General features: G+C 32.6%; 1 protein-coding gene across 3 annotated transcripts; it reads left to right on the top strand.

Annotated features, from left to right (window-relative positions):
* The first annotated feature begins 109 nt into the window (after nucleotides 1-109).
* Nucleotides 110-12140, top strand: LOC148619924 (uncharacterized). Of its 3 annotated transcripts, XM_088580353.1 has the most exons (10): nucleotides 110-198; nucleotides 1534-1600; nucleotides 2170-2211; nucleotides 2549-2631; nucleotides 3290-3361; nucleotides 3839-3992; nucleotides 7118-7215; nucleotides 7674-7742; nucleotides 9945-10074; nucleotides 11832-11893. In XM_088580353.1, the coding sequence occupies exons 2-10, from the start codon at nucleotides 1576-1578 to the stop codon at nucleotides 11858-11860; spliced, it is 702 nt and encodes a 233-aa protein (XP_088436479.1). In that variant the 5' UTR covers nucleotides 110-198; nucleotides 1534-1575; the 3' UTR covers nucleotides 11861-11893. The 3 variants fall into 3 exon arrangements, with proteins under 3 accessions (XP_088436479.1, XP_088436476.1, XP_088436477.1); XM_088580350.1 differs by lacking the exons at nucleotides 110-198; nucleotides 11832-11893 and adding an exon at nucleotides 11975-12140; XM_088580351.1 differs by lacking the exon at nucleotides 110-198 and having other exon boundaries at nucleotides 10985-11893.
* Nucleotides 12141-16930: the final 4790 nt, after the last annotated feature.

The raw sequence follows: 16930 nt of genomic DNA, 5'->3' as shown, positions 1-16930 counted from the left end.
CAAACATCATTATATACAGGTACACCAAAATAGTTGCCACTATATACTCAAATAACATAACAATAAACTAAAGATGAAAACGAAACAAGTTTACAGATCTACATGTAATGCACCAGTTATATTGCATAACAAACACGGTGAACAGAACGAACTGATAAAAATAGTGGAGAAAGTCTTATCAGTGGCCAAACTGTTGAGGTTAGTTAGTTTACCTATATATTCTACTTCCTTTGACAAATTATTCCCTTTTCCTCATGCTGATATTTGTTGGAGGCAAATTCCACTATTTCGTTTTGAGCATACTGTTGATATTTCATTTCTCTATTACTTATCTCATTTGTCCTATTTTACATGTAATTCTGCTAAAAATAGCTAAGAATTTCTACCAATGTCGATAAACGCCATCAATTTTTAAATACAACGTGACAAAAGGATGATTTTCTTGCAATGACTAGTTTTTTATCATTTTTTTTCAATCATCACCAACAATATTAAGATTCACGTGTTTATTTTATTTATTCATTTTTTTTCTGAAGTACCAAAATATCGAACTATATTAACTGAAGCTCCAATTCCTTGGTTTATAGGGTTGAAAAATTGAAAAGGGGGATAGGAATACGAATGGTCGGATGACATTTTTTTTATTAAAACTAGGTGATAATGTTAAAAGGGAAGCATATTTTTTCAGTGTATTTTATGCATTAAAATAGGTATAAACGTGACAAAAGTTCTCCTTGTTTCGTTAAATATGAGTCTAAATCATGTTCTAATCACACCGTTAGAATATTTCATAATCAAAATAAAATATTTTCCACTGTGTTGTCCCCACATCCTGATCTATTTGTTCACTTGTATAAAGCAGAATGCATATAAAAATATGTGTTGGAAAGAAAACATATCATTTGGTTCTTCTCCATTGCCTTGGAATAGTTATCCTAAGATCGTGGATATCATGTTCATTGTTCTATAAATGATATTCTTGCTTTAACTTTTAATTGAAAAAACAAAACCTTGAGAGTAAAGCGTCAACAAAGTTTTCATTTGTTTTAAACCGTAAAATGAGATAATATAGAAGCAGTATTACTGTACAAGTATTACTGTAGAAGTACAGAATTACTATAAATTAACCATTAAGTTTTGTTGCTTAAACTGTTCTTGGTTCGATCTTTGTTGTCGTATCAAGCTGTACTCTACGAACTTATTTCTGTAATTAGATTTATATCTAAAACTGATTATCAGTATTTTATAGCATCTAATATTCCTTAAAATAGCTTTACATCTTGTTTTAGTGTTGAAATTGGTTAAAACTCTAATTTTAGCATTTACATTAATGTGACCTAAGTATTAATTCATATCAATAACACAGGTTTAGCGTTCGATTTCTATATGCAACCTATTACAGTATTTTTGATTTTATTTTTGGTTTTAAAGTATTATAACACCATTAAATGTATGTGCAGTAAACTCATTTGTTCTTATGGCCAAGCGTATATGACATTTGATTTTCAATTTAACATCATATATGTTTTCAAGGTTTTTTGTTGGATTATACCCAAGTTAGATAACAGAAGACGTATGGATAAAACATATGTTGAAATCAGTACGTATATTACCAATTATCAGGGTATATAAGGACGCTGGACCTACCGGCGCACCTGGTCCATATGCTCCCAGGTTTTAGCAGAGTCTTAATTGCTCACTTACTTTTGTTTCTTTGTATATACTATTTTGGTTATTTCATATTCTTTGTTGTGTGTGACTGTTTTCCATGTCTAGTCTTTGTCCCTGGATTACATTCTTTTGATTTCCACCAGAATCTTGGTTCCATTAATTACACTTTTTCCATAAAATTTCCTTTTTCCGTCTTGTATCCTCCAACAAAACATCTTACATACTCTTCTAAAATCACTTTACACAGTTGAAACGGTCAGTTTCACCAAACGTTTCAAACTCTAATTATTTAACAGCTTAATGGATATTCTCTTTTAGAAAAGGTTTCAATATGTGTAAGTTTGCATTTTTCAGACAAACTATCCAATGCTTGGATGCTAAAGTATTTTGATGGTAGACCATTAGTTTACCATGAAAATCATATAAACAAGGCACTGTTTATTACCATCATTGAATCAGCTTCAATATATAGTTATGGTATCTTGTTTTAATTTTCAGTACTTTATCTTGTGGTTATTCTATTCATTACAGCAGCAAATGGTATGTACTGTATGTTTATATGTTGAAATAATGCCTTGAGTAAATGTTTACTCAATGTTGATTAGTAATTAAAAAAAGAAATAATTAATAAAGAAAAAAATGAAGACCTAGTGATGTGGTTTTATGAAATCATTTGAAAACTGTAAAAAAAAAATACTAATTGACAGGTTAATGGTTGTCTTTTTATATGCTTGTATAGAATTTGCAGGAGCTTGTAGGTTAATCGTTCCATACTTATTTTATTATTATTATTTGTGTCTTTAACAGTGCTTTGTTGATGCTAGAAACGTGTGAAATGAGTACCTGATTTCCTTTCAAGTACATTTTTCCTTTCTAGGGCTGAGGTGCCTGTCATGTGATGGCGCGAAAGACGTGACAGAATGTTTCCGCCAGGAAGCTCGTTGTGAAGATGGACAAGAGGTGAGTCAGTTTCCTATGAAAGAATAACCAAGGGAACCAAGGTTATAACGATAATCAAAAGAATGTAATCCAGGTACAACGAACAGACATGGAAAAACAGACATTCACAACAAAGAACGTGAAGTAACTAAAATCATACATACAAAGTAACAAAAGCAAATGGGCAACTAGAACTCCACTAAAAACTGGAACCATTGACCAGGTGCATCAGTTGGGTAAGCTTCCTCTAGAAACACCCGCCGAGTTGCTCATAAAAAGTCAGGTATTCAAATGGCTATTTTTAGTTGTACTTCCCCTATTATTCTCAGAACTACACCAAACCTACTGTAGTAAACTATAGAAGTTGTTGGGAAGATATTTTCAGATATTTCTTATACATCAAATTATCAAAACGAAGATTGTAATTTTAATAATAGCGGAGTAATAATTATCATTCTTCACCAGTAATTCTTTTTTAGATGTGACGTGAAATATTTGTTTTTTTACAGGAACAGGCTCAGGCTGAACTATATCAAACCAAATTTATATTTTTATCCCGGTGTTGATTCCTATCGGTTGTGCGTACTAATTAACAATATCTAGATGTTAAAGCGTTATATAAAAAAATATTGACCACGTACTAAAATATACATACGTTAATGAAAAACTAACGTTTCAGGAGTGTTATCTATTCAAACTAATGCTACCAAACATGGATATTGTTTATAAAGCTGGGTGCAGATCGGCTTCGGTATGTACAATTAATATAAACATCAAGACCGCGAACGTTACTAACTAAACTAACTAAACTAACTAAAATATACATGTTGTACTACTATTAGGCTTCTTGATCATAGTTATGTTGCAACAAGATTATACTTGGCACTACAAATATTTAATTATTGTCATCACGAGCTCGTGGATCGTTATTGTGCATATGCGCAGAAGAACCGATGTGATTACCACTCCATGGTGTTCATCTTTTTTTTTTCGGCAACTCGCTGGTTGTATTTAGAAAGGCTGAAGAAGCTAACTTTTCCGTTGCATCTGCTCTATGCCCCCAGTTTAGGGGGTCCGGAATTGCATATTCACATCCATTTTGTTTTATTTTATTTTATTTTATTTTTTTACACGTGTAGGTTTTTGTTATTGTTGTAGCACTTTGGATAATGCTCAAACTGATGATATTAAACATAAAAGTTTTTAATATTGATATATGATTTGTTAGGTCTGTACTGCTGAGCAGAACCTTGTTGGAGCGGGCAAAAGGCAAATTGAATTTGAGAATGGTAAAATGAAAGACCTTGTTTTATGTTCTGAATGTTGTGATGCAAAAACAAATAAATTTGGAGTTCCCTGTAATGGGTTTCTCTGCGGACAGAGTGAGTATATTAACTTCATGGGCAACCAAGCTCGATACCAGCAATGACTCAAAATTCATCAGGATTTTCCTTATTTGTGTTTGTTCAAGAAAAGAATATTAATTCTTTCTTTATAACAAAGAATTTTAAAAGTACGATTCACTTTATGTCTTCACTTTAACCATTATCATACATCAGTGATATGTAGATAGTTCAAAGATATGGTTTCTTCGCCAGCGAATATTGCCAAAATTGTTAATGTTTTTCTTTTTGCGGTGTTCAAATTTTCCGTATTTTTCCAGTGCACTGAAAAGCGCGCAACTACGAGATATATAACACTTTGGCAGCCTAATCAGTTTTGAAATTGATACCCGCAAAAATTTTCACTTGACAGAATCGGCGGAAATTAGCAACCGCGAAAATCAATATGTTTTTACTTCTAATCCCCATAAGTTAAAATCCCGACTCAAAAAAAAACATACATCGTTGTTTTTCCAAAAATGATGGTACACCTATACACAAAATCTGTAGCTCTTGATAGAGAAAGTGTTTTCACAATTCTGGAATTTTTTATCGACAACATATTTGTCCAGTGTGGTGGACAAGTTTTTTTTCAACAAACGATCGGCATTCCAATCGAAACAAATTGTGCTTCTCTACTTGCTGACCTTTCCTTCATTCTTATGAAGCTGATATGATCCGAAAGAAAAACATCGTTTTAGCTAGATCATCTAAGGTTGCACTATACAAATGCACTGTTTTGTACACAAAACTGACCCGATCTAATTTTGTAAAACTTAAAAATAAGAGGTGAAACTTGGTGGAAATATTGATTGTTGGTAGTAGAGCAATCGTACATAAATAGATGCAATACTTGTGAAGATAAAGAGGTGTAAATTGCATGCTTTAAGCTATCCGGAAAGATTCAGGTCCTCACCGGATTTGATTCTTTTCCCTGCACCAACAGGCTGTTTTTCAAAAATGCACAATTTCACTCGAACTTTAAGAATTAAAATCATGAACAAATGAGCAGGAAAAGGTACACTTTTTATTTGCTTTTTTTTACAATAATACCATGCCAACTTACTTTTTTTGACAGTTTTTATGTTGATATTTTAGAAAACCTGTTTTTTGACAATTAATTTTCGGAAGGCATCCAAAATTTGTGATGAAAACTGATGTATATTTTTATTATGTTACCATGGCTGCAGATTTTCATAACAAAATAAAAAAGAATATCTATTTTATTTTTATGGATCTCCATCGTGTACGGTTTTGAAAAATATATACTTTTCACAGGAAAAAATGTTGGATTTGCATGTTTAAGTGTCTCAACATAGCTTTATTTCCACAAATTGTCATAAAGTTATCTGCAGCGACCTATCTATAGTGTGGAACCTAATTTCTTTATTTCGCTATATAAGGCTAAAAACCACCAATTCCACTTTCCATAGGCTTCTATGCTAATTTCACAATATTCAATGGCTTCTCTGGACTTTACCTTAACTTTAACCTGCAGAGGACTATATATCAGCATGATTCTACATATGTCAGCTCACAATCCTCAGAATGGCATGTGGGGTTAGCAGACTTGCAGTGCAGTACTGGTCACCAGAAGTGAAGGGTCTATAAATAGCATGGGAAATCCCAGTGTTTTCACAAGATAGGGGTATATTTAAAAATCATTATGGAGATTAGGCCTCACATCACAAGAAGCAAAATGCACCTATAAAATGTACAGAAATGTTTTTCCTTTCAGAAACTGTTTAAATTTTTTAAATAAGATGAGAACTTTTTTCACAGCACTATGAGGAACAGGGGTAATTTCTGCGTAGGACTATTTTTGCGTACGTTCCAAATGCTCATTGGTTGATTTGGTGGTCTGTAACCTATGAATGACGTATTATTGTTAAACAATCCTAGTTTTGGGGATTTGATACATCGAATCTATCCCACGGAACTTGAGATAAAGGACACTACAGACACTGTGAAGTCAGCCATATATCTTGACCTACAAGTAGAGATCGATGGTAAATGAAAATTACGACTCAACTTTTCGACAAACGTGATGACTTTTCATTCAGCGTTGTGAACGTTTATTTTATCTGTAGCAACATCCCTTTAGCACCTGCGTATGTAGTTTTTATATCACAGCTCATACGTTAGACCAGAACTGTAACTGTAAACTATTTGTATTGCTCTAGTATTCTTACAATTAGACTTCTGGAACAGGGTTATGTTGCTATAAAATTAGACATCACTACAGAAGATTTGAGGGTGTCATCACCATGAACTTGTGGATTGTTACGTGGTATTAATCTGAGCCGTGAAAACTGATTTGTCCAACGTGTCATAGTTTCCCTTTCCTCTTTCGTTTACCCCGGACTTGACTTTTATGAGCAACTCGGCGGGTGTTTCTAGAAAAGCAAACGGTGCTTATCCTACCGGTACACTTGGTTCAGGCTCTCGGCTTTTAGTGGAGTCCAAGTTGCTCAGTTACTTAAATAACCTTGTATGTATTATTTTGGTTAGTTTATGTTCCTTGGTATGTTTGTCTGTTTTCCATGTCTGGTTTGATTTCCGCTAGAATCTAGGTTCCCTTTATTACTGTTAATGTGCAGTACAGATTTCATTTCATGCATACTTAATCATGATCAAAAATTATCTCAGTTACTTGACTAACGTTCCACCACATATAGTACTCTCGGGAATGCTCCTGCGTCACATCCATACCTGGCTCTGCAAAATATACAACCAAGCCTCTTTAGTAACTATGACCTTCCATACTGTCTTCAGTCTTATCACGACACTTGTTACGTCCGCATTGGTATCAATTCAATGTGTATCCTGAAAATTTTGTAAGATACCTGATTCATGCTGCAAGTTTTAGTAAAGTCATAATGGTTCATTTAATTGTGTTCCTCTGTACGTATTTTGGTAATATTATGTTCTATGTATATTTTCCAAGTCTAGTCTTTATCCTTGGAAAATATATTATTTTTGTAACCTTGATTAATCTTTGCAAACACAGAACATAACAGAAAATTTGAAACTCTATAAAATATCAACACTGACTTCATTTAGATTTTCCTTTCCTGGCAGTTAAGTAAATGGTACCTACAAATATAGTTTTTTTTTTATCTAAGGTCCACAGGTAGATCCAAATTATGTATGGTGCGCTCAGTGTGACAAAGTCCAAAACCCAAAAAACTGTTCTACATTTGTGGAGTGCCCAAGTAATGAGGTAATGTCAATCCATTTGCAGCTGTCAATTCTAACCTTACCAATAAACTAACGTTTTGTCTTTTTTTTACAGTTTCCTGTACCAAAATCAATCTGGACCGTTGTAATGGTTTCCAGTTTTACCTTGAGATTGCCTTTTGTTATTAGTACTCTCCTTATTGTCTATTTCTAAAAGTTTATCAGTTCTGTAGTTTCGTTAATAACTTTAAGTCTGTACATCATATTACAGTCGTCAGATCATTTATAGGTGATATAATTATAGTTATATGGACTAAGCACCATATGCATTGTTATAAAGAAAATCTAAACTTACTTTGGGACTTTTGTCGATTTCGAACTTTCCTCTTACTTTACTCTTACAATTGTCGATGCTGACCAAAGATAAACACTTCGCACAACATGATCTAAAGACAGTAAAGCAAATTTGTTTTTCTTTTTCATTTTTCTTTTTTGTCGTAGGTTTGTTTTCAGGAAGTCGTTTACTCAAATGGAATACTAATTTACAACTTAGGATGTAAACGGAAAGAAGTATGTATGATGTTCTATACACACAAACAATAACAAAAATACAATTGAAGATACAATAATTTGAGTAATATTAATCAACTATTCAGATCATATTGCTGCCTCTTGATTTACTATGTATTGCTACGCATTGTTATAAATTCTCATATTCAGGATGTGGATTTTTTCACTGTTCAATACATGTTCACTATTCTTTACAAAATACACAATTCTCTTTCCAGTGTGTAAGATTAAATAAAGTTGCGATGCTAAGTTAATGAGATGTTAAAGCCTTCAAAATAAATCTCCACAGAAGATAAGAAGCGTGTTTCTTATATCTTAGTGTAGGAAAGAACAGAAAAAATGCCATTATCACATACTTACAATGCAAGATAAACATGTTTTTTTTATGAATGAAATGAATAATTGATATTTAAAGGTAAAATAACAATATAATATATCTAACTGAAAGTTATTCTGTCAATTACATCAATTTACATAGTTAACTCAGGGGCAAAGAGTTGTTTTCCCTTGATTCATTGACTATTATATGATTAAATGTCTTATGTAGTAAAATTCACAATAAACATATTTAAACTTTCGTTTTTTGAAATGTATTCAAATTTGTGACTGATAGAAAGTTTAATTTTCCTTATTAATTGTCGTACATAAGGATGTTCATTTAAGGAAGTAGACCTAGGATAAGGAATGCAACTCTTACCTATCATTGGAACGTTTGTATTCAGCATTTTACAGCAATCTAGTGTAAGCATCAAAGTAACTTGGACTGATTTCATTCAGTTTCAAATGAAAGCTTGATAAGCTTCGGTGAAATTTAATACACTACAGACATATCACTGATTTCAAGAGTTATGTCCCTTACCCTATGTCTATCTCCTTAGTTGAGGGAAGAACAACACACTTCTGTACTAAACTATGTTTCTTAAAACAAATAAAATAAACCTATTGATTTTCCTTTAAAAGGTTTTGGTAAGAATCAGGCAACATGAATAAAGTCAGAAACATGTATAATTATGTATAACAACATAATTCAAGTTATCAAAATGATAAGGAAAATTTTGTGTTGATTCTAATGGTGCAATTAAACTTTCTTGTAACAACTAAACACTTTTCAAAACCTAGGTGAATATATGAATATTAGGACAATGAAAACTGGATGGCTTTAGTTCATTGTAATAATATCACAATGGTGCCACAAGTATTCATCATCTTATCAAAATGCTGAAAATTATAACTACTGTTGCTTTGTCGGATATATTTAACTCCAGAAAAAATATCAAGAAACAATATTGTCATTCAATATTTCACATATATTATACATATTGAAATAGTGAATGCTTACACTAAATATTAAGTTGTTTACCTGGTGTTGACACGAATTTTTTGCTAGACTTTTGACTGAACAGTGAACAAAATGTACAAAATGAATAGACTATCTGAATTTCGGTAAAATTTAAGCAATTCATTCATCTTTTTTTCTCAATCAAAATCTAGATTTCATTTTCACAAATTTCTGAATACTAAGGCTAAATAAAACATATAAACTCTATATTATAATTTTGATCTTGATCTGTACCCTGCTATTATACTGATTTTTCAATTTTAATTTTGATGCATCTCATTCAGAAGATTGATATCCTTTATTCGTTAAGTTGTTAATGTTTCACTTTATAATATAACAGAAGGCACGACGAGCGTATAAGAAAAGAGGTTTACTTTATCATACTTACACCAGTGGATTATTTCAGAAAGTTAATTTTGCAGATGATAAAAAAGAATACCAAATAACGTATATATAAATAAAGTCGGTCCTAAGTGTTTTGTAAAATTCTTATATGCCTGCGTGTGTAGGAGCCATAATCGTGCAGCTACATACATTAGAGTTTGAGCTCGTAACTGAGTAATCTTCTTCTGCGAAGTTACTTGGAATGCATTTACGTAAGATTTTTGGTCACATCAAACGACTTGGTATAGTAAAATTAGTATGTTCTCTTTACTTCTCATGGTACAAAAAAATCAAATTTATTGACAAAATTGTGCATGGTTTTATAAGTTGATACAAAAGAAAACGAAATTGTGCTTCTGAATATGTTTTATCAAATTTCTCATTTTTTTTTTCAGATTCTCGTAATACTATAGTAAAACTAATTATTTTTGTCTTAAGTCAAAAATGTAGTAAAGCAGATAATTTTTGTCTTCAATTAGGAATGTGACGCAGTACTGGATGCATACAGATTAACACATACAAGGAGGGAGCACGGAGAAATAAAATTTTGTACAGCCTGTTGTCATACCAGAGACTGCAATGAAAATATTTGTGACTCCCTGCTTCAAAGTAAGTTCAACAGGGAAAATTCAGTGAATCCTGTCTTAACCTAATTTCTTCTTTCGGTTTAGATAGTGTTCTTTTTACCGAGTTTCAAACTAATTTAAATTGATTTATTGCATAGATAGCAGTGATTTACCGAATGTTCCCAGTGTAAAATTTTCGATAATTCACACTGAAATAAATTCGGTAATTTCACACTAGCACTTTCTCCCGCCAAAACGAATATCAATCCGCCGTTCACAAAACTTTAACTTGACGTTGAAATAAAGCAAGGAATAATGGAGAAAATTTATATAATATTAGGATAATCAATTGGTTATCGTGAACAACTTGGCAAGAACGCATTAACAAGTTTCGCGCACTAGTTAAATCTAGGCTTTCTTTGGCACTCGAGTTAATATTTTGGTTCTCCACTCTTTCCAATTAATTATCCTATTAATAATGGAACTTTTAATGTGTCTGCCATAGACACGTTTTCGGATTTTTCAGGGTTCGATTTCGCTGCATGAAAGTATTTCATCCTTTCTTAGCCTGATTTGAATTATTTTTTCAAACACAATACTGTAGAATCAAGACATGTAAAACATGGTTGCTAACGCTCACAATCTCATTTGAAGTGAAGAAATAACGCAAATCAGTCATTACTGAAGAAAATTCTTTAGTTCTAAATGATTATTTTGAATTGTTCAAAGCTCTAACGTCAAATATGATGTGATTATTAGGAAGAGCTCTATTCCTTTTCTCTTGATACATCATTACTTTTCTATATCTTTATCCTTTTTGTATATTTTAATTGTTTTCACTGTACACGTTGTACATATTCATTAATTAGTGCAAAAAACATTTTTCTTATCAATTACGTGAAAACGAAAATATTTGTTTGTTTTTCTTAATATTTTTTTTCCTTTTTGGCCAGGTAATTGAACTTTGGCAATTCATTTTGGAATGTAGAAACCTGTCTAAAACGAACCATTTTTGGGATTTAACATTTGTTTGGTTAAAACAGGTGTTCGGTTTGTCAAGCTTCATAATACGTTTAAATTTACATAAATGGACTTTAAAAGTGAGTAGTTTAGACAGTAAATTATATTATGTGGGGCTCGGTTTAGACAGGTTTCACTGTCATATGACATAGCAATTTTTATTCAAAAGTTACTTAAGCAGCAGTCTATATAAAGAGTAATCAAGGGAACCAAGGTTATAGCGGTAATCAAAAGAATGTAATCCAGGGACAAAGACCAGACGTGGAAAACAGATATACACAACAAAGAACATAAATAACTGATGGATACACCATAACGATCCACGAGTTCATGATGACGACCATAAAACTTCTGTAGTGATGACTTCAATCTTGTAAAAATCAGATAGAACATGATTCATATATGTCAAAGAAACCCATCGAACTCAGTTTTGTTTCTTGTTCAGGGACAGTTATTGATCGAATAACCAGTCTTATTTTATCTTTTGATTGTTGCGCTTTGGAGATATAAATTATATAGGTTGTACCTGAAATTTGCATTTTGCAAGATTTATAGTTCTTGATTTGGTTGATTTCAGTGGAAGATGAATACATGATTTTCTAAAAAGTACAAATCTGATTGGAGAAAAGATTGTTGTAATGTAAAAGCATAGCATATGTAGACTAAAAAACATCGTTTGTTTGGAGGGTTTTTTCTTCACCATGAATCACTTTACCATTGGCAGTGTCTGAATCTCATATGGACTGGTACTTAATATTGGTCTATTGTTTCTACTTACAGGGCAACCATACTATCATCATACCGGTTGAAAATTTACTATGTATTAAAACAGAGTATTTGTTTGTCTTTTGTATCATTAAAATTATTAATCACTAGTAACAAAGACCGAAACTATTAATTTGGAAATTGCATTTTTCATACAGCTAAAAAATGAATAACGGTAACAAATTGGTATGAAGAAGCTGTTTCCATCATCTTTGTCAAGAGAAGAACATTTTGGTTTCCAGTCAATAACTTGAGAATTATAGAAATGAAAATTCGAGTCAGGCTAGAATTGGATTTAAAAATGTCATGAACAAACTAAACAAACTTGTTTTTCTGGTTGAGTAAACGTATGTGTGTGCATCTATGAAAATGTACTAAAAGGTTTCATATCAAAGTGAAAGTAATTTGTTATATATGATTATAAATTGGCTTTTTGTATGAAAATTGTACTGCGTTAATAAACATTTTTAAGTGTATATAAAAGCCGAACTTTATCTTAACATATGTAAAGGTCGGTGTGTTTCTCACTTCCTTATTGGAGAAATTGGTGAAATTGAATTTAACAAAAAATATCTATTTGTTTTGTTAAAAGTCCGCTCCGATCTCCTTTGCAAGATTAATAGTTACACATTAGAATGAGCCTCTGATGATTTAAAGAAATGACATTACAAAGACTAAAAAAAGAAAAACAAAACGTCGATTTCGAAGATGAAAATAAGTGTCTAAAATGGACATAATCAGAAATTCAATTTCAGTCCTCGTGGACAATGTTGTGTCTTCGCAGCGTTCTCGTAAAATACGTTTTCACCAATGAGGAACGTCATGAACAATGACAATCCCAGAATGCAATACAGTTGCTGACTCGGTTCATTGCACGGATTACAGATACACAATAGAGATTCATTCAACGAGGTGAGGCGCAAGACGATATTGCGTAGGTGAGTAAAACATTGCCATCAAAACTTAGATGCGATTGCATTCATTATGCAAAGAGCACGAAATCATAGCGCAAATTATCGCAAAAATACGAGGATCATTGGTGTACCTTAAGTTTTATTTTGCCATGTGAGATTTTACAAAAGTATAGCTGGATCTATACATAATTATCAAAAATATTGATAGACCACATGCAATGTATCAAGCAATGGGAAGAATAAAAAACTAAAGTTGAAAAGTGGTTGAAATAGATTAGCACTAAACCATCTGAAATTTAAGGCACTCCCCCATTCCCTACCACTAAAATAACTGAGTACTCGTTTCTCCCCAAGATTATCCTTCTTCATTTTAAATGTGGTCTCTTATAAGAGATTTAAGTGGAATCATTTCTTGTAGGTAACGGAAAATAAGTAACATGTAAAGATCATATGTATAGAATTTCAAAAATGTAAAAAAAACTTTTTCAGGGATTCTCAAACAATAAATGCGACTCGAGGGTTCATGATAAGGCGGGATTTCTCAATAAATTTTACAATACATAAACTGTGAACTTTGAACTTTGCATGGAGGCATGTGCAAACATGAACATGCATGTTGTCACAACATTTAATGTCTTGTGCTATTTAGCTGTGCGCCGCCAGACTGACGCTTGTAATGCAATATCCTCTGCAATGGCGGATCCACACTGTAACAGGGAGGGTGCCAGCCGGGGTTCCTCAAAAAAGGGGGTGTGTACTAGGATATTATTTACTATTTTTGTCAATTTTACACATGAGAATGACAAATTTTCCAATAAAAAGGGGGAAACTAATCCCATGCACCCCCTTCTGGATCCGGACTATACTAAACTAGATGATAAAAGATTCCTTGTAAAAATATTAGTTCTAACGCAAAAATAAGTAAGTTCAGACGCAATAACAACTTTTTTTTTACCTCTCAAAAATACTCCAGTTTTGGTAGCCGTACGAATAGGCCACAATGGTATCATAGCTGCTATAGAATATTAGTTCAAAGGAAACATCATTGTCCAGACCAGGGGTGGATCAAGAATATTAAAACAAAAAAGAGGGGCTCTGATCACGACGTTTAAAAACAGGGTATACAATCTATCTTTTGCATTTTTTACTGTCCATAAGTATTTATAAACTTTCTTCTTTTTTGCGGCTTAAACATACATGTACAGAGCAGTTGCAGTAAGTGGTTTGTGCATTGACTTGTGCGTTACTTCTGCTGTCATATTTTGACAAGGTAGAAAAGTTGTTTTGAACATTTACAATGTCATAGTTTTAATTTTCGGACAGCTAATCATGGTTGTCTGTTTCACGTAAAGAATGAATAAGTGAGCCACTTTATGGTTCATTCTAATTCTGATTTGTTATATTCTAAATACCAATAAGAATTAAACTGAATATGGGATCACAACTGAAAAAGCATCTTCGCTACCCTAGGGTTACGGTCTTGCCACCTCCCTTCACGCAATGGGGGGAGCAGGACTGCAACCCTTGCCCAACAAAGATGCTGTAAAATATAGGAACCGGAAATAAGCCACTCATAATTTGGAATTTTTTATAGGTCTGTATAATATGATAATAAATGCTGATGTTTTATTTGAAATAATCCATTTAAAAAAATCTTTATAAAGTTCTTTTTTTTACCGTCACATACTAGATAACTTTTAAGCAATGCCAGAGTTTCCCTCCTTCGTTTAAACCGGAATTACATCATTTATATAAGAACAGATCAACCCGCTTAAGGAAAAACAGAGAAAAGGCGTTAAAATGAATATCCTAGCTATGGACCTGGTCCAAACCCCCATTTTTTATCAAGCCTGGCTTGCTAGTTAATTCTTTAAATTTATATATGTTATTCTCATGACTATTTTGGTATTTTTGGTGCTTTGTCCTGACTATATGGATATCCTATTCTTCATTCCAATTTCCTGACAACGAACATTGTTGAGGGCTCGATCATTGAATAACAGAAAAAAATATGTCAAACTTCTATCTATCTGCTTAAAAAGCACTTAAGATCTTGATCATGTCAAAAAATAAATTACTTTGGATGATATCCATGCTTTTCTGTTGTATCAACAGTTCGGAAACAGAACAGGTTGTCCGGGAATTGATTTCGTATTTTACAATATTTTACAATTTTAGTATAATTAGTAGTTAAAATATGTGAAAATGTGCAACTTCAAACTCATTTTGCAAAGTCTATGTTGCAGATCGAATCGAGAACGTTGTGTTTATTTTATTTGTTATTCAGTAAAGAACATTTAGACATACATTGTAATATTCTACGGTGTCTTATTATCTCTTAATCATTGAAAATGCATTAGAATGCAACCATTTTAGGGGCATTTTTGTTCTGTGATCTAATTGTCAACTTTTGTCGGAAAAGTCCTTTTTTACATTTTTTGAAATTGTATACATGTGATCTTTACCTGTTATTTGTTTCCTAATGCCTACAATGAACGAATCTACTTATATTACTTATCAAAGTGTATTGGGGTACATTGATCTTTGACCCCTCCTCTAATTAATGCAAAAAAGCAGACAACGTTACCGTTTTTCACTTTGATAAGTACGATATTCAAAAACTACATTGATCTATCTTTCCATTGACATATGATACATCCGTATATCATCTAGGCCCATTCAACTCGAAAACTAAAGGACTTTTTGTTACCTGTCCGCAGCACTATTGGGGAATTTAAAGTATTTAAATACCAACCTTCTTTTTTATAAACATAACAAAGCAGATAGTTCTACAAAGAAAGACTGTCGAAAAAAAAAAGATCTGTAACAGGTACAACCGGTCAAGTCGAAAGTAGAATCGAATACATTGAAGAAACAGGAGGGAAACGCAAGAGCAATTAGGGTAGGTTATTGTATAAAAGGTGAAACTTTACCATAATGAGGAATGGTCGTCAGAGCTTGCTAATATGGCAAGAAGAGTAACAAGGGAGACTTAACACCAGAAGCGAGGGGATACATTTCATCGGCTATGTTGACATGGTAGAATAACTTTCGATAGTATTACCAAGAGAACCAATGCGATTTTTAAAATATCAACGTAAAACTCGGAGTTTCGAACCCATTTGCAGGTACTTGTCAATACCAGTGTTTTTTTCAAATTCAAACGAATATTTTTTTTTCTCGGAGAGGTTTAGACCAATTTAAGTATGATTATTTGTCAACATTGTATATCTTTTGGAGGTAAAATATCATTTTCTTGTACGGACATTTTAAAAAGATTAGTCTTAAGCTGGCAGTTATAAATGTATGTGGAAAGTAAAATCAAGAGAACTAAGATTTGAATGATAATCAAAAGAATACAATCCAGGGATAACGACAAGACAGGGAAAATAAATAACACACACACAACAAAGAACATTGGATAACCAATATAGCACGTGAAAAATATTAAAGGCAATTGAGCAACCAGGACTTCACTAAACACTGGGAGCATCGACCAGGTGTACTTTGAAAGATCTGTTCACTTGCTTATGAAATGTTGCGTCCTAGGTAAACGAAAGGAAAAATATGAAACGGTGAATACATCCGTTTTCATGGTAAACGAAATACACTTCAAAACAATCCACGAGTTCATATTGATGGCAAAGTAAAAGTATTGAGATCGAATTGAGACTACCAACATCTGTTGGAAATAACTGAGGACGTATAAGGATCTGGCAATCAGCGAGAGTGTATTAATCTATATCAATTTACAATTTTTGTCAAGAAATATTTATTCTTCAAATTTTCTTCATCATTTTGTCAATGTCCTCAAATTCGTTCAATTTATTGTAGTTTGGTCATATCATGTAAATGAATGTTCCGTATAACGATATAATTCAACTTTGAACGGCACATGAAAGTAGTTATGCTAATTCACCGAGAGAACTGTTGTCAAAACTCTTAAAACAACGAAGCTTCATTCCTTAGGCTGGTAAAGGAAAACTACTGACCAAACTATACGAAAAATGCGATAACTATTCATTCCGTATTGTCAACTTTCCTTTCATCTGTAGCAACATCCCTTCAGCACCTGCGTATGGAGTTTTCGTATCACAACTCATACGTCATGCTAGAGCTTGCCTCAACTACGCAGACTTTTTATAAGGCACTGGACTACTTTTTATTAGACTTCTGGATCAGAGTTATGTTGCTACAATA

The sequence above is a fragment of the Perna viridis genome, chromosome 4 (genome assembly GCF_037379345.1).
Source record: "Perna viridis isolate PV_CMFRI_1.1 ecotype Kerala chromosome 4, ASM3737934v1, whole genome shotgun sequence".
In the NCBI taxonomy this organism is placed as follows: domain Eukaryota; kingdom Metazoa; phylum Mollusca; class Bivalvia; order Mytilida; family Mytilidae; genus Perna; species Perna viridis.
This window is presented reverse-complemented; position numbering and strand designations above follow the sequence as displayed.